This window comes from Chroicocephalus ridibundus, chromosome 3 (genome assembly GCF_963924245.1).
Source record: "Chroicocephalus ridibundus chromosome 3, bChrRid1.1, whole genome shotgun sequence".
Lineage (NCBI taxonomy): Eukaryota > Metazoa > Chordata > Aves > Charadriiformes > Laridae > Chroicocephalus > Chroicocephalus ridibundus.
Window position 1 is genome coordinate 90914826 of NC_086286.1, and position 18095 is coordinate 90932920.

The window sequence follows — 18095 nt, forward strand, 5'->3', positions numbered from 1 at the left end:
GCAGCGACTTTTGGCATAAATCAAAGATTTTTTTTTTTTTTTTCAGACAGCATTGCAACACTAAGATAAAAATTACATCAGTACACATTGCTCTCTCTCTCAGACAAAAATACTGCATTTAGGTTAACATTCCATCAGAACAGTGTCAGGGTACACACAAAGAAAGGAAAAACGATGTTTCTACATTGCTTTTTATTTTTATCATGACTAAGAAAGACCTGAAATGCCACCCTGATATTCCCGATACCTATTGAAGGTAAGATTCAGGACTTGGGTAAGTAGATATTCAGCTATCTGGACAAATCCAAGGAAGGCTGAATAATTAGTCACAAAGACTCCAGGTTCAAAGTTTGTTCAAAACTGTTTACTAATACTGCTTTCCATAATTCTTTCTGAGATGGCGGAGTGAGGGAGCGGTTTATTTACTGAATTTTCTGCTGACTTGTTAATTAAGTTTCCAGAAATATAGACTTGGAATCCTTCCAACCTTCTTTGTTAATTAACCCCAAATGAACTTTTCAGAGATACTTAACAGGAAATTCAGGAAAAGCCAGATTCTGTGGGAGCCTTTTTTTTAATATATATAAAATATGAGGTAGTAGAATGGATACAAGGCCTGCAGATTAAATGTGAAGAGATTAAGTTTAAAAGAGCTACAAAATTTTGATCTGTTTGCTGTCGCTTGACAACAGAGAGCAAAAACCTCTACCCTTGAGCATGTTCATGGCCGTGCACTTAAAGCCGCGTGATTTCTCTAGCAGGGTTGCAGTATCCGCATGGAAATTATTTCTGCTTACATACGTGAGTTTAGCGGAATAAAGCCACAGCCATACAGTACACAACGGAACCTATGCCAACAATTTCAGGCCATATTGCAAACAAACGTGAGGGACAGGGCTACAAACCTGCTCTGCCCTGACACTCCCCATCCCGACCAGCACAGCTGAAACTGGCACACCACCCCCCCGCCCCGCCAAAACCCACAGCTAATTACACCAAACTCCTGCCTGTCCCAAGCTACGCCCCCCATCCCCTTGGGGAGAGGATAGATTTCATAGACATTTAGTAGGAGGGAAGTGAAACTTGGCTGTCATTGTAGCCCACAAGGCCCCGCTCCTGCGGGTGGCCGACTACAGGGGATGCCGGGTGGCCGCGGGGTCCCGGCCTTCAGGGGCTGCGGTGTCCCCTTCAGCGGGTCATGACAGACCAGCCCGTTTCTAACGGGCGCGGAGCCATCTCTGAAGCGGTAAAAGGGTCTAAACTCCCTCGCAAACGCTGGGCCCGGGGGGAAGCTGCAGCAGCTGGGCCGGCCCGGCCGAGCCGCACCGCCGGGGAGGCTGCAGGCCCGCACCCCGCCCGCTCCGCACCTGGGCGCGCGCCGGGGGTGCGGGGAGCTGCCGGTGACTCAGCGTCGCCCCGGTGACCACCCCCACCCCCCCCGCCCCGCGGCGGCGCCTTGCCGCGGCACTGCCCCCTCCCTCCCTCCCTCCCGGTAGGATCATCCCACCCCGCCGGGCGGTCACCTCAGCAGGAGGAGCCGCCGCTTCGCCTCCGCTCCCGCAGCGACCTGACGGCAGTCAGCCTCGCCTCGCCTCGCCGCGTCGCGTCATGCAAGCAGGGAAGGCAGCCGACAGCCGGGACGCCGGCCGGCCCCTGCAGTTCACCATGAAGAGGGGCTACGAGGTGCTCCGCGACCCCCACCTCAACAAGGTAGGGCCGGGTAGGGCAGGGGTGGGAGCCCCCCTCCTTCTCCCCAGTCCCCCACCCGCCCGCCGGGGACGGAGAAACCTGCCGGCACTGGGCGCTGCCGGCGGAGTCGGAGTCGGGCCCAGGGCGGCCGGCGGTGCCGGGCGGCCTCTCGCCGCCACCTGTCGCAGCGCAGCGGCCGGGGAGGCCGGTGGGGCGGCGGGGCAGCGGTACTTCCTGCGGGCATCGGGGGCGCTTCCTCTTCCTACGGGGCGGCGGGGGGCCAGGGCCGTGCCCGCCCCGCCAGCCTGGGCCCCGGAGCAGCGGCGCCGGCCCCTCCGGAGAAGAGAAGCAGCAACAGCAGCCGCCCGGGAGGATGCTGCTCAAAGTTATGCCACTGTGATGCGAGCTGCTGCTGCTGCCGTGTCTGTGTTTTCCCGGTACCCTCCTTCTCTTCCAGCCCTCTTCCCCACTTTGTTGCCTGCGGGAGAGCCTGGCTGTGCGTGCCGTCCTACGCTTTATCCCCCGGCAGGTGGAAAAAGGTTTTATCACCATCATTCCACTTGCTGCTGTAACATTCAACTCCGGTTCCCTCCCCCTGGCCTCCGCTCCGCATCAGCAAATGCAGTCAGCTTTTAAGAGATGCCATAGCACAGCAAAACCTTTTTATCACATCTCTAATTTGCTTAAGAATGGTAATTCAGCTTGATGAAACTTTCTAAACATGTTCAACTAATCTAGAAAAAATAAAGCTGAGTAAGTGTTTGCACTGCTCTGATAAAGATGCAAAGTTCAGATAGTTAAATACTTCTGGTGTGACAGGCCCTGGGTTTGCTGCCAAGATGAAAAATGGGTAAAGTCAAAGGTGGATGATAAGCCACACGTGGCACATGAACCCTTGGTCAAGTCCTTAGTCCCAATTTTGTTCTTACACATTACTTTTAATGGTGTTCTGTCCTGTCCCTCTGCATTAGAAAGTATATACAGTCATTTTACTTATTGCTGAGTTGTATAAATTGAGAAAAACTATGTCTCTAGTTTTACTGGATAAGTTGACTCATCAGTAAAAGCTCCATATATTAGTTAGATGAATAGTGCTTTTATTAGTCTTGGTTCTTGACTACAAAGTTTCCTCAGAGGCTGTCTTATGTCTGTGTATGTGTGTAGGCCTGAGAAGGTCTCCTGAGGTCAGGTGAAAGGAAAATTAACCAAAATATAAAACTCCCAAGAAGAAACCAAGGAGAGGCTGTTTTGCTTGGAATTGCTTTTAAGCAGCTTGCAGTATTCACGGAAAAAGTCTGATGCAGAGTAACCAGGAAAGCCAATCCAACAAAAAACCCACCTTGTTTTAAGAAGTAAAATGGGGCTTACTCTAAAATGCATTGAATAAAGGGCAGTTGGAGGGGAAAAAGGCTACCTTTTTCCCCTCAAACATCATATATCTTGCCTCTGAAAAGCATACCTGGAGATGAGGTGCTAAAGAGGAAGGGTCTGTCTTTATTTTGTGGCTTAGGTTTTATTCTTCCCTTCCCCATCAGCTGCAGTATAGCACATACGTAACTATACAGCAGAGAAGCAGGAAAAAGTTCATTACCAGACACATCTGCCCAGGTAATGCAGAGTTCGGAATTAGAAGAGGTCAGCTGAAAAATCCTGTCTTCATGCTTGTGAGGAGAGTCTGTTCCTGGTCTGGTGAAGAATGGGTAAGCCAGTTTTCTGACTGAGACAGGTGATTTCTGGTGGGTGTGGATGTATTACACCCTACCATATATATTTATATATACATGAACACCCCATTATATATATATATATATATATAATTGCCAAATATATATATCTGTATGGACAATGAAATCAAATATGTTGAGGACTGCCAACATGGTTGCCTGTCTGATAGCTTGTGGCCTGCCCGTATGCATGGGACCTGGTACTCCCCGTTCACTTTCTATTGCCAAGGCTGTTAAACAAGCATCAGATTGCAGAGAATTCAATTTGAAGTAGATAAAATATCTCCTTTAATGATTCTAAAGTGCAGGGATTGTTTGCAGTTCTGCAGACGTGCCAGAACTTTCTGCTATCTCCTGGGCCCTGTCTAAGAGCTGCAGTTCCTCGGTATCAGCACTTTCTTTTGGATATGGTGCCAGTTTTAGTAGTCCCATTTGCATATACTTGGCAAAAGTAGGCTGTAAGTACTGAGTAGTGGTATCTAGCAGTGACTCATAGAAAAATAGGGCAAATTATGTTTTCCGGATCTCTTAAGCCAAGGCAGCTGTCCTGTCAAGCAGGTAAAGCTGAAGTATGCTGCAGTATGTGTCAACTTGGGGCTTGCATCCTCAAATATTGCCAGCCTTTTCTCAGCCGAGTTGAAAGGAGAACTTTACAGGGAACCATTTATACTTGGACACCTTTAAAAATAGGTGTAAGAAGAAATAAGGAGCTAGATTGTTTTTTAAATACCTATCTCCATTCTTTGAGTGCCTCACTCATCCAACAATAAAGCTGGATTTCTGCACTTACTGCATACATCTTATACTTAACGTTGATGGTGGGTAAGAGGTGAGAGAAAGGGCTGTGGGAATGCCAGGGTAAACACAGATTTCTTCTTTTCCACTTGCCCTTTACTTCTACCTGGATGGCAAAATTTCTAGAACATACTAAGCACTGAAGTATGTTGAAAACCCAGGCAATGTTGTTCTTAAATCTTTTATGTTTTACTCTGTAAGTAATTCACAAACATACACAAACCTCACTGAGGAAGAGCTTAAAAATGTTTGGTGGTTTTGTGTTTGTTTTTTTTTTTTCCATGCTGGGGCATTTTGCCTACATACAAAACCATTGCTACTTTTACAGGGTCATTGAGCGTTTCGCCCCATCTCAGCAGCAGTGATGTATCAAAAATCATGAGAAACAGCAGATTGTAATGCACTGAGTTTAATTACTTGAGGACATGTGTCTAAGTTTATGGGCAATAGTCACGATTCAGATTATTGTCTGAGATTTTAGGTCCATAGTGTTTAAAAGTGTATTTACAACCTATTCAAATTATCTTTTTTTTTCTTCCCCTCAGGCAATTAAACACATTGTAAATAGCAATTACAAGGAAAACAAACATAGTTTAACTTCTTTTCACTGAAATAGATTGCATTAGAAACCTTTGGCTGGGAGTTGTATGCTAATGAGTTACAGAAGTGTGAAAGTAATTTGCTCTACTCTTACTATAAATCTCATTTATGCTGTATTCAATGTAAAAGTTAGTGATTTCAAAGCACACAAATAATTTAAAACTAAACTTTCATTTAATCTTTCTTTTTTTACCTTTTAATATTGTTTAAACAAATCATACTTTCCCATGTGCTGCTTGTTTTCAGAATCCTGATGTGAAGACAAATAAACATCAGTACCAAACTTTTCCAATAGCCTGTATTGATTACCAAGTCTAAACGCTTCCCTGATTGAGAAACTTTGCCATTGGAGGAGTGCTTTCCTTCCAGGCTGCTTTCGTATTCTTGTAGAGCGATTCAGTGAGCAGGAAATAAGTGATTCTATTAAATCTTAAGTGGTAGAGGGCTCTCTCCCCTTTCCAGCTGCTTAATTTTAATGCCTCTCCCCTGACTGACTGCTGTCATTGTTGCTGAGTGCAGTATGCTTGTGAATTGTTGGTCCCTCTTTTTTTCTTTCCCTTCATTCGAGTTGCACTGGAGAATTTCGGAACACGCTGTCTGATGGGGCTGCTGGATATCCAAGAGCTCCCAATCTTAATCCCAACTGCAATGGCATTGATCTTTTATCTTTACCACCTCCTGAATGTGATGCCTCTGGATCTTAGTAGGTTCTCAACTAAGCAGTGACATTAGTTGTTGGCTGGAATTGGCTGTCACTGTGTCATTGCCTCACTGTGGGATTTACTATACAAGAACCATACCAGAACAGATCAAAGGTCCACTTATCCCAATGTCTTATTTCTGACAGTGGCTGAAGTGGATCCCTCAGGAGGAGTGAAAGAGCGAAGGATGTCTCTAGTGATACTTTCTCAGAATAATCAATACCATGCTGAGGGAATGAGCAGTTTATTAGGGGGTTATTAAGATAATGAATGCTTGTCTTTCCTATCAGATTACACAGACTATGTGTACTAATAAAAACAATTGTAAACATTTTTTTTTTTTAAATTCAAGTGAAATCATTATCTGAGCTAAAGTGAAGCATGGACTTCCCTTTTTGCTCATACATTTCAGACCGCGGGAAGAGACTGCTTGGGAAATACAGGTACATTTTGTTCTGTGTACAGCTAGTTGCTTCACTAAAATCAAGTTTGATTTTGAGAAAGTGTAATTGTGTGAGTGGTGTGGGTCACCACCAAAGGTCTTATGACTTTGACATTTGTTGGTGACCCTGTAATAGGCCTCAGAAAACCCAGACCTTACTGAAAAATTAGAAGCATTCCAGTGAGATTTTTTTTCTATCTGATGGGTAAAAGACAATAAACACTCAAGAAGCTCCTCTAAATAAATCTAATTCCTTTATCACATACCAAGCATTAGAAGTCTTTTTTCCTTCCACTGGTAGTATTCATATTTTCACATTTTAAACTGTGTGCACTTTGGCTGGGTCCTCTGGAATGGCCAGTGTTCACCAAGTATTGCTTTTGCTTTAGCTGTAAATAGAGATTCTGGGAAGAAAACTGATGAAACTGGGGATGGATGAGGAAAATACCCCTTAAAATGGCATATTAGAAGGATCTATATTAATTTGTAAAATAGGTTTTCTGGAAATTACTTGATATTGCAAGGGATGATTTCATATTAAGTGGTAGTAGGTATGATAGTGTCTTTTAGATTGGAAGATCGTCAGCTTCATGTGAAAGTAAAGGTATAGTTTCAGGAAGTCTTTTGGGGGTATAGTTGCTGATAACTCTCACTGTCTTATACCTCCTTTTTTCCTATAAACATTTTGCGCTTTACAACTTTGTGGTTTTCAACACAAATATTTCCTGGTTCTTATCCCCATCAGATCACCTATCAGAGCAGTTCGGATCTTGATAGGGATAAGCACACACTATAATTCTGGTCTTTGACAAGAATAAATGGTATAGTGGTTGTGCTAGCACAAAAAGCAAATCGTTCCGGTCTTTGTCTGAAGCCTTTTTAGAGTGAACTTGTATCGAATTTGCCTGTGTGTTTGGGAGCACTGCATTTTTGATCTATTACTGCAGTCTCCAACACTGGAGTTGCCGTTCTGTGGAACGGCAACCTAAAATGGGAGGTTCTTCAAGTGTGGGGTTGGTTCATACCAGAGCTGTTTGCTCTTTTAACAGTCAGGACCATAAGCTGCAGACTGGCAGAACTGCAGCTACCTTGTACGCTTGGATTTTGGGAAAGGGTGTGAGCTCAGTGGTGGGTACCACGGGGCTGGGTGAGGAGCTTCTCACATTGCCAGTGTATTCTCCCTTCTTGAAATCACCTTGTTGAGGTGTGAGGGGGGAGCTGTGATGCAGGATGTTTTTTGTATGAGTGCTTTTATTTACAGTATGTGTGAAGGGGCTTTAAAAATGAATTCTGTGCTTTTTTCCACCTTTCTTACTTTAAGGCAGATTTGTCCTACATACTATTAATAAGGAAAAAGTCTTGGGAAAAGCACAAAGTATTTCAATTAGATGACTGTACCATTGTCTTCTATTTTATATATACAGCTTGAAGCGTTCATTGCCTCTTAGTACTTTGTTCCTGACCTAGTAGGTAAGTTGCTGTGGTTGGTGTTACATTCTTTTCTTCCTGTTGGCCTCCAGTTCTTTGCTTGCAGTTATGAAAAAGAGTGCTGAGACAGCAAGTTTGGAACTAAGTTCTGTGACATGAATTAAAAACAAATAAAGGAGAAGTGATGTAGGAAGCTATACAGCAGTAATAGCAACTGAATACTGGTATGAGTTGTCACAAGAAGCCTAAAACTAGAATTGTTCACTGTGAAGCTGTTTCAGGCATTATGAACAATTTTCAGTTGTGTAATTTTCATGTGAACTTCAGTAATTGAAAACAAAGAGAGCTGACCTTTTTTCTTTAAACTGAGGAATCCTATGCCCACTGGTTATAAATGCTACTTGAATAGAAACATTAATCCTGGCACAGAACACCTTGCAAACACAATTTGTATATTTAGAATGAGTTAAAAATGCTTTTCTATGCTAGGTTTTGTAGAGATGCTGGAATGGCACAGAAGTTGGTTTTTTTTCTTTTATTGATGGATGCTGGCAGTAAGTAGGATAAGAGCTCGCTGAGAAATTGTACTTTTGTCTAGGTAAAAATAAACTAAAGAGAATACCTGTGCTTTCTGCAGAAAGCCTGTCTCAGAGTACAGAGGTTCTTACTGTTTGTTTCTCGCTTTATATATCCAGTTCTGCTGAATCAAGCTGTCTCTTAAAAAGAAAGAAGTTCCATCTGTAGCAAGCAGAAGCTTCACTGCCCCGGCCCTGCTTCCCTCTGGGAGGGGAGGAGGAAGTGAAACGTGTGTGACAGCAACGTTGCTTGTCAACCCATGATCCCAAGTTAAAATCTGCCATCTTTGCTTTGTCATGCCTTTCCCTTTCCTTCCTTGCCCGCTCAGGTGAGATGCGTATTCGGTGCGTGGCTCGCTGGTGGCTGCCGTAGCCCAGGCCCGCAGGGGTTGAGGCGGGGTTTCAGGCTGAAGGTCTCATTGCTCCAGGCTCTGATGGCTTAGTGGACCACTGCCCTACATATGTTACCGATGGAGGTCCAAAATAGAGTATTAATACCTTTTAATAGGTCCTTCATTGAGGATTTTCCAGTTTGTTAGAGAATTTTACAGTGGAGCAGTTATTTTGAAGAAGTGTCAAAAGCAGCAGTGATATCACATTAGCACTGAGATGTTCCAAGCATCAATGAATTATATCATTAATAGTTATAAATTAAGGATCCCTTGGATTTAATGAATAGTATAATATTTGAGCACGCTAGTATACACACATGATCTTCTGTTACAAAGATGATGGTTTGTGAACTTACTTTAAAAAGACTTTTCCAGTGAAGTTGCTGAGGCCACCGTTGGAGGAAGGCTCACTCTTACAGCTTCTGAGCAAAAGGGATTGTCTGTCTTCAGCAGGAAAGTCTGTGAGATCCAAAGCTATCGTATAGCTAGGAAAGGTGCCAGTTTTGGGAACACGCCCTGTGACCGTCCACAGCATTAGCTTCTGTAGAAGTGGGTGCAGAGGTGATGTCTCTACAAGCACAAACCAGATGTTGTAACATCTGATGCCATGTGCATGCACTAGCCGGTGAGGTGCCACATCACCGGGGCTCTGGCCGATGCTTCTAGACCTCTTCATCTTCTCTGAACTGTTCTGACTCTCTCCTTTGCCATGATTAAAAACAGTAATACAGTTTGACAATAGTAGGCCATTAGTTAAGCTTTGTTTGAATGACCTTCTCTTTCATGGAGGGGCTTTCTCTTGATTTTGTGCCAGGGCAGCGCAGGCCAGTGAATAGTTTTACAAGAATTATCTCCATTGTCTGATTTAATGCAAAATCGAGGAGTTAGGTCTGGTACAGAAAAAAGGCTATAAAATGTTGTAGGATTACCAATTTGTAATACACGGTAGCCGAAGTTTTGTAGAGCAAAGCTGCAGACAAACTTGAAACAGTAGCCATGTGTCGCAGCAAAACTGGGATAGGTGGGGCTTGGAATAAAATTCCTAAGGGACAGGCAGAAGTAGCAGGACTGTGCGTTAATGTGTCAGAGACCAGGCAGAGGCTTTGGTGCTTCCAGTGTTTTACCTGACGTAGGAATTGAAATCTTTAAATAAAGATGCTGAGATTTCAAGTCGGAGGGGGAGGATGAATTTGGTTTGACACTAGAATGTTCTGCCTTGATGGAGAAGGGTATGATGCACGGTCAGCAGTGCTGCTTCCTAGCAGGGCTTGCAGACATGAGAAATCTGCCTTACCCGATCAGTATATTAAGACGTGATATTTACTGTGGGAGTGCTATTCTCAATAACTATGAATTGACTTGTGGTTCTGAAATGGCAACTGTGCAAACTCTCTGTGGCACGGGCTGTATATCTGTTCATCTTAGAAAAAAATGGAAGTCATGGATGAAGTCAAGCAAAGTAGGGGAAACCAGCTAATAGTTACTTTAAGGAAGTGTCGAAATACAGTTGAATTGTTTTTGTTAATATTAACCCTATGCAGCCTGCATAAATTGAACTTTTATGTCAGTCGCTCTTTTCTTTACCTTCCCCTTTCTCCCTCTCGATAGCAATTTTATAAGTAGCATCATACCTTTAATTGAGAAGTAAATGATTGCTTTCAAGCACATTGAAACTCCATGAATTTACATTTTAGAAATATTTCAATTATTCTTTTTTTCTAGAGCCAATAGTAGAATAATGGTACACTTTCAGAGAAGTAAGAAAATTGCTATGTAGTTATAAAATGTTGGGTTATCATTTTGACTAATTTTCATGATTTCATGATGTGTGGCAAGATAGTAGGAATTTTAAGACTGCCTCAAAGGACTGTGAGTATGATGCACATTACGGACACCTCCAGGAGTCAGGACTGCCATGATACCCACCCATGGGGAATCTAATCTAGATTCAGTCATAATCACAAATAAGCCCATGGCTTTTATAAGGATGATACATTTGTGTAGGGTGATATTAGAGAAAGGACTAAGGACCTGATTCTGATACTGGTTTTAATAGTGTAAGCTGGGAGTAAATGAGTGGTAGAGGGATGCAAGAGGGGAAGCTGACATGAAAAATTAGTATTGGCACATTAATCCTTTAAAAAAACAAACACCATTGTCACTTGCAGAGTTTGAGTGCCTTTAACCTCCACAGACTTCCTAAAACTTGATTCCTAGCAGCCCATTTAGAAGGAAACATTGAAATATTTGTTCAGTGTGCAAGATAAATGTTTTTGGCTAGTCTGACCTTTCTGAGACTAGTCTAACCTTTCTGAGACTAGTCTATTTTTATCTAAAATGTTGAATGTTATAGTATCTCATTTTTTGATTAATTAAGATTACTTTAAATAGTCCAAATCTTTGGGTAATTTCAGAGGAAAAAAAATGCCATGGAGAAAGCTAAATGCGTTTCTGTTAAAAACAGATCTCAACTGATTTTGTGTAAGAATTATTTTATGCATATTCCTCAGTATAGATTTTTTTTTGGTAGAGGTTAATTAACCCCCCCCCCCCACCCCCCACCCCCCCCGAATTGCATACATAACAAAGCAAGTTTTGGTCTTATCAAAGCTTAAGCTTTGCTAATATAATTTGTTGTGTAATTCAGGAAGCAAAAATCCTTACTTAGAAGAAGGAGGTCACAGGGCACCCTGGAGGCAGTCCTGGCGGGCACTGGGTACTTTCTGTTGAAATCGGTGCCTGTAGTTTACTTGGATACTGCTAGTGCCTATTCCTGTGTGAAACACAATACTCCGTGCAGGACTTGAGGTTGTTTACAACGTAGAGGAAGCGGAGGAGGTGTGGAGTAAACACTTTTTATATACATAAAGAATCCATAATGTAGAACTGAAAAAAAAAAAAAAAAAAGCATCATAATTCTGTTACGCTTTGAATACTTGTGGCTTTCAGCCAAAGATGTAGAAATACATCAGGATGTAGTCATCTGGTATAAGAGTTCAGAAAGAAATTAACCAATGTTTTCCTCTTAAAATATAAACGAGGCATACAGCAGCAATGCACTATATCCGTGCATAGGTTTTTACTTACTTTATTGTTCAAATAGCAACTGTTATTTGTTTCTGGCTTAGAAAACATGATTTTTTTTCCTCTAATAACTAAGTTTGATATTAAAACTAAAGTCACTGTGTTCTCCACTTCTTTTTGTTTATTCATAAAATAAATAACCCTACAAGTGGTTTGAAAAATTACAGACACCTTTGGTTCAATGTAACTTTGCTTAAATAAATCCAGTCTTCAGTCAGTATTTTAGATTCATCTTATTAATGACTTGTCGGTATCTTTGGAACAGAGTAGGTGCTATGAGGTATTAAATGATTTTTGGCATCCAGTTCAGACGGGATATCACATTTTAGCTTTTTTCCTCTTGTCCCCCATGAGTGATACACTTTTTGAGTTTCCTTTTGGCATGGAGATTGGATAGTACGGAATCACTGCTTTGCAAGAGAAGAACAAGAATTGTTATGAAATACATCATTCCCTTTTCCTCAAAGGCAAAAATAATTTTGGCTTTTACTAATGACTTAAAAATAAAAATCTTTGCCTTACATCTCTCCTGGTTATGAGTGCGTAGTGGTGATTATGAAGCATGTTACAACATTTTCAGTACTAGTGTCTAGCTGACTTATTGGATTTCTTTCTTCAGATACCTGACTTAAGAAAGCAGATTTACGTGTGGAGGGTTATTTACGAAAGAGGCAGTAAAGCTTCTTTACCTAAATAGTACAAAAGAGCTCAATAGTTACAGACAGAAGTCAGAAGAGAAAGAACACTATATTGCTAAAGTAAAACGAAGACCTGAGTCTGTGAAGTGGTTAGTGTTGGTTTGATTTGGCTTGAATTTCTTCAAGTCCTGTAAGATGTTTTTTTGGAGGGGCTGGACAGGAGCAGCGCACCTGAAGCAGAGGAAGCCTGTTTGTGTTAGTTGGTAGGTAGATGACTTTTTGAAGGTATTGATGGTCCTCCTGCATTTTAAGATTCTTTCAAGTACAGAATATTGAACCCCAATGCTGACATGTTCAGCAGTTTTAGTTCATGATAAATATATGGAAACAAATCCGTGTTGGATTTCAAGATACTGACTCTTGAAAGGTAAATTTATCTGCTGCTATTTATAGGCAAATGGAAGTTATTATGAAAATACATTCCAAACTCTTGATTTTGTGGTGTAGCAGTAGTTGGAGTAATTCCTTAAGGTCCTTAGGTTTATGTAGCTTTGGTTTTTCCCAGGCATAAGCCATTGTTAGAAGTCATGTCCTAGGAGAAAGTGCTGGGGGAGGAATGAAGAGCCTTCTGCCAGGGGACTGGGATTCAGGCTCTTGAACCTTCTGCAGGAGTGAGATCTTGCAGCAGTTCATTCCTCCTTCTGCCCGGGCTTCTCAGTCTTCCTCAGATCATATATTTTAGGTGACTGCTTGACATCTTCATTCCTGAGGTTTCTCTGAAATCCTTACCTTGCTTTTGTCCAGAGCCGAAGCAGGACAGTTGTCCGTCTGATTCCAACACGACTCTGTCTTGGGATGTTTCAAGTTGCCTCTATCCCAGGAGTGTTTTGAAGCTCAGTGACGCCCCCTTACCACCTTCTTCTCACTGGGGTCCTTGTTTTTTCAGGCTGCTGCTGAGCGTAGAAGTCATTTTACAGAATTCAAGCCTTCAGTTTTACAGCATTCGCACCTGGTGAAGGAGAGCTGGTTCCTTGCTATGCTTTTAAGCTTTTACTCTGCATAGGGTATTCACTGAAGTTCTTTGAAAAAATTTGCTAATGTGTAGAAAACATTTGTTCATGAAGTCAATGAATGTTGGTTTATTATTTCTATGCATAGCTTATGTGTAACAACAGGCTTGAGGTAATACAATTTTTAACAGAGTTCTAGACATGAAAACTTCTGCTGTTTGTTTTTTAAGGCATACAATTATAGTGTTAGAGGAGCATAAAAGCAGTGTGGTTTATCTTTTTTTTTTTGGTGGTGTTGCTTTTTGTTAAGACAAGATTTAATGCCAAATTCTCTAAGGATGAGGCTTACCAATTGCATTGCTTTCTCTAAGCGAAGACTGGATAAAGCCTTCCTCTTGCTCATGTGATAGGAAGTTTGACATGTCAGTCTATTTATTAGGTCAATCAAGGGTCAGGTAAAGAGATGAGGAATGGCCCTTAAAATAGGTTGTCAGTTCTGATTTATTTAAATAAAAAATAAATAATAGAATTAGAATAGAATTAGAATAGAATAGAAAAAATAGAATAAATAAATAAATGTAGGTGAGTCTGTGTAAACAGGTATCAGAAAAGGTGTCTTACTCACTGTACTGCTTTTTTTCTGCTTTGAAGGGGGCTTTCACCTCGTCCTCAGCAGCTGCTGGAAAGGAACACTTTATCTAACCTCAGGAAAAGTAGAATATCTCACTTTGCATCTTACCTGGGGAAACATAACTGTTTGGCTCTGTCTCATAGCCACTGGCCGTGTGTTTGCCAGAAGAGCAAAAGGTTTCCAGGTCAGGAGTCTGCGTGAAACTGGAGCCTCTGCTCCCCTGCCCGGCTTTTTGAGGTACCCAGCTCTTGTGCTTCTTGGAATGTATGGATAAACTCAAAGTAGAAAATAAAAAGTGAACGCTTCCTTCTGAGGTGTAATTCTTAGGGAAAAAAAAAAAAGCAAACACATCTGTAGGATAAAGAAACATACCCTTCAAACTAACATTATTTCCTACACATCTTACTTTCATGTAGTTTATGTCAAGAAATAACTTTCTTCTGGTTCTATAGTTACTGAGTCCTCCAAATTTATTCTGCAGTAAAGATGTAGAGGGTAAAACACAGGTAAGATGAATAGATCAGTTCTATTAGATGAAAGTACAGTTTAGTTGTCATAATGTTGCACTAGCAATTTAAACGGGGTGTGTAAATAACAGATGCCCTTTCTGGTTTCCTTTGAGGTACACTTCACAAATCTTTAAACATATGACTGAAGCTTTCTTTGTCTTACTTCAGAACTATGTAATGAGAATGAGTACGTACATTTTTCCCCCCCTTTTATTAGTGAGTTCTACTTCAGCAAGAGAGACAAAATATTGTAGTAGATTGGGCACTAGACTGGAAACTAGGTCATGCAGTTGTGGTGATTATTAAATCTTAGTCATTTAGTTTTCTCATCTGAAAAGGCAAGCAGCATTTGAGAATTTTTGAGCATGAAAACTAGTGTAAAGTGCTTGGTTTTGTATAATTAGTCTTTTTAGATAATGTTTTGCTATCTTGTCTTTACATTGCTGTAATCTAGTTTCTGTTTATAATTTTCTTTCCTTGGTGGGGGGAAATCATCTTCTAGCTTTTGCAGTAATCGGTCAGCAGGCTGCTGTTTCTTTTCAAATCACATCTAAGTAGACCCATGTCTAATCTGATAGTACTGACATATTTTGTCCATGTCCTTCTAAATTCTGCTGTACTGCAGTTGCACGTAGAGAGGGTATTAATGGATGTGCAGTCTCTTGCACGTACAATTTTCTAGATCCATAAAAATCCATTAGACAGGACTGCAAATTATGGCCAGTGCTGAATGCTGGGGGAGAAAGGAAGATCTGAATAGGCAGGAAGAAATCATCCATCTGTGTAGCTAAACCTGCTTCTGGCTTCAGTCCATGCTGTACCACATGCAGATTAGTTCCAATTAGATGAAGTGGTAGCTGACCCTTGGCTGCCTCCTCTAAACCTCTTTGGTCCTGGGCAGCGTTGGTAAGAGTTGCATCCATTCCAGCCGAGTGGGGAGAGAGGTGAGAAAGTGTTCAGTATTTATCAGCTGAATGCCAGAGGAAGCTCAGGTCAATACTTCCTGCAAGAAAAGATGTTTCAAAGTTCAGCTAACCACTACTCGGTAGTTTTTAACTCAGTGAAACTTCATTTCTTCAAGAAGCTAGAATTCATGTCTCCAGGACTTAAATTCATGCAATGATGTGAATGAAGGCTGACTTTCTAAGGGTGTATTTACCTCTCTGAAGATTTTGGTAGCTATTGGAGAGGCAGAGGTGATATAAATTTGAACTAAACTCTTTTCCCACACTTAAGATTCTAACATTGATTCCCTAGAGAAGATGCCCTGCACAGAAAATGCCTAAAGGCTGAATAAAACTCTTGCCATACTTTGTGTAGTGAAGCTGACTATTGCCCTCAAAGGTATCTGTTTAAAATTTTTCATTTATTTTCTAAAATATGCTAAAAACAATGCAAGTGTATGTCCTCTGAACAGAAGGAGCTGCATACATTTTCTCTACGTATGAATTGTTACGACATTCTTACAAATTATGCTTCTGTAGTGTAAATACTCAGCAAGTGAGATTTTCTTTGAATGATAACTCGATGAAGGTTTAACAATTAGTAAAACCAAGCTATTTTATGTCAAAATATTGAATTGCATCTTAATCGTCCCATAGTTTGTAATAATTTGTTATTTCAAAACATATTCTTTTTTTCTATTATGGGATTTCAGCAGTGACCAGAAACCCTACGTGATGAATTAATATCTGTGAACCTAATCCTGAAAATACTTAATTATGTAAGTAGCTACAGAGAAGTAATGCTGGTCTGGCTGTGCTCCAAATTGCCAGCAGTGCAAGTCTCAAAGTATACAATGATAAGCATTTTTTGGCCCTGAAAATACTTACATGCATCTATTTACTTAAATACATAGAAATAATCCTTCAGATATTATGAGGAAATGTGGCATATGCATAAAAGCCCTATTTATTTTCTACTGGCCTCTTACTTACACTTCATTTCTTTATGTAGGCAAAGCTGCTATGTGGAAAACAGAGCAATAATGCAGTAATTAGACATACAGATGTAGAAAACTGAAGCTGTATCTGTTATGGTGAATCTGCTGTGCGTTCTGTGAATCTGTTATCCTCAGCAAATCTCATTAATAATAACAATAATGATAATAAAACCCTCATTAATCTCATTTTGGTGCTGTGGGTGTTGGAATCCAGGTACTAGCACTGTGAGCAATCCAGCTGGGGTTGAAGGTGGTATGACTTGAACAGGAATTTTGCCTACCTGTCCTGTCCTTTCTTCAGTTGACAATCTATGTTGTTACAGGCAAATGAATTTCTGTTTGCAACAACAAATACATGTTTGCAGGAGCAGAACCTGTTCTGGCTGGAAACTCTTCTTTTGAGTCACAGCGTGAAGAGAGCCTCAGCCTCTCTAGATCATGTATGCTGCCATTCCACTCTGACGTAAAATTAGTTAAAGGAAAATGCAAGTTAATGACTGAGTGGTTTTGTCAGATGCGGCATATGGGACTGCAGTATTCAAGTAATCACAACAGCATGTCCTGGGTTTTAAAAGAATACCTTCTAAACAGAACTACTCCCCCTCCTGTAGTTTTCCATGCTAAGGAACTTGCAAAGAGAATATTTTTTTAAGCCTTTTCCATGAGTTGACCTACTTAATCTAGTCTTTGCTCTGACATTTTATCTGTCTTTTGTCAAAGCATGTTACTTTAATTTTGGGGAACAATTTTTTTGGGTGTACGTTTATTGCACTCTAATTGGCCTATCTCAATAAGACTTTCCAATGCTTTGGCCCAGACTCAGCTGGTTTATGCATATGTGTGAAACTAATATGAGTATGTGTTCATTTTTTTCCCCTGCCTGACTCAAAGAGTAACATCAGCAACAATAATAATAAAAATCAACTGAAATGAAAGCACCTGGCATTCCTCAGCATGAAGTTAGTTATTTCTAGTGTCTGGTGCTAAAAACTGTGATGCTTCTTGAAATGATCCATTTTTCCTAAAACTATGAAGATCACTGTCTAACGCTACTTAGTGGATGGATCCTGTAATATCATCATGGGGAATGTGAGTGAAATATTGTATTTGTCAGAAGGGATCTCAGGAGGTTTCTAGTCCAACCTCCTACTCAAAGCAGGATCAGATATGGAGAGAGAATAAGTTGCTCAGGGCGGTATCCTGTCTGGTCTTGAAAACCAGTAAGGACGGAGACTCTACAATGTCTCTGGGCAACATTTCTATTTGTTTGTGCTCATGGGAGGAATTTTTTTTTCCTTATATCCAGTCTCAGCCTCTCTTGTTTTATCTTACACCTCTTGTCTCGTGTCCTTCTGCTGTGTACTGCTGTGGAGAGCCTGGCTCTGTCTTCCAGATAGCCTCAGCATAGGTGCGGGAAGCCAGCTATTAGGTCCCCTCAAAACCTTCTCTTCTCCAGGCTGAACAAGCCCGGTTCCCTAATAGGGGATGTGCTTCAGCCTCGATCATGTTGGTGGCCATTTACTGAACTTGCTCCAGTTTATTGATGTCTTTTTTGTATTGTAGACCCAAAGTTGGACTCTACCTTAAATGCATTCTAATAAGTGCCAAGTAAAGTGTTATTATCATTTCCCTCAATCTATGCTCCTGTTAGTATGCTATGCTGCTGCTAATATAGCCTGGGATACTGTTGGCCGTCTTTGTTTCCTGTGCACATTGGTGGCTTCTGCTCAGTTTGCTGTCCACCAGACCTGTTCCTCCTCAGCCAGTCAGTCTGTCACCAGCCTGAATCATTGCAGTCTGTCTTGTTTCATTTCGAGGCTGCAGCACTTTGCGTTTGTCCTTGCTGAATTGCATAATGTTCCTGTCAGCCCATTCCTCCAGGCTAAGTCCCTTTGGATGGCAGCCCTGCTCTTGGGTGTATCCACGATTGCCCCT

The 18095-nt window shown here is 41.3% G+C and overlaps 1 protein-coding gene across 1 annotated transcript in view; it reads left to right on the plus strand.

Annotated features, from left to right (window-relative positions):
- Positions 1 to 1500: 1500 nt before the first annotated feature.
- ME1 (malic enzyme 1) overlaps positions 1501 to 18095 on the plus strand; it is a 183226-nt gene continuing 166631 nt past the window's right edge. Inside the window, exon 1 of the mRNA XM_063330091.1 lies at positions 1501 to 1710. Within this exon, the coding sequence (XP_063186161.1) occupies positions 1609 to 1710 (102 nt within the window). The 5' untranslated portion in view covers positions 1501 to 1608. The remainder of the gene's footprint in view (positions 1711 to 18095) is intronic.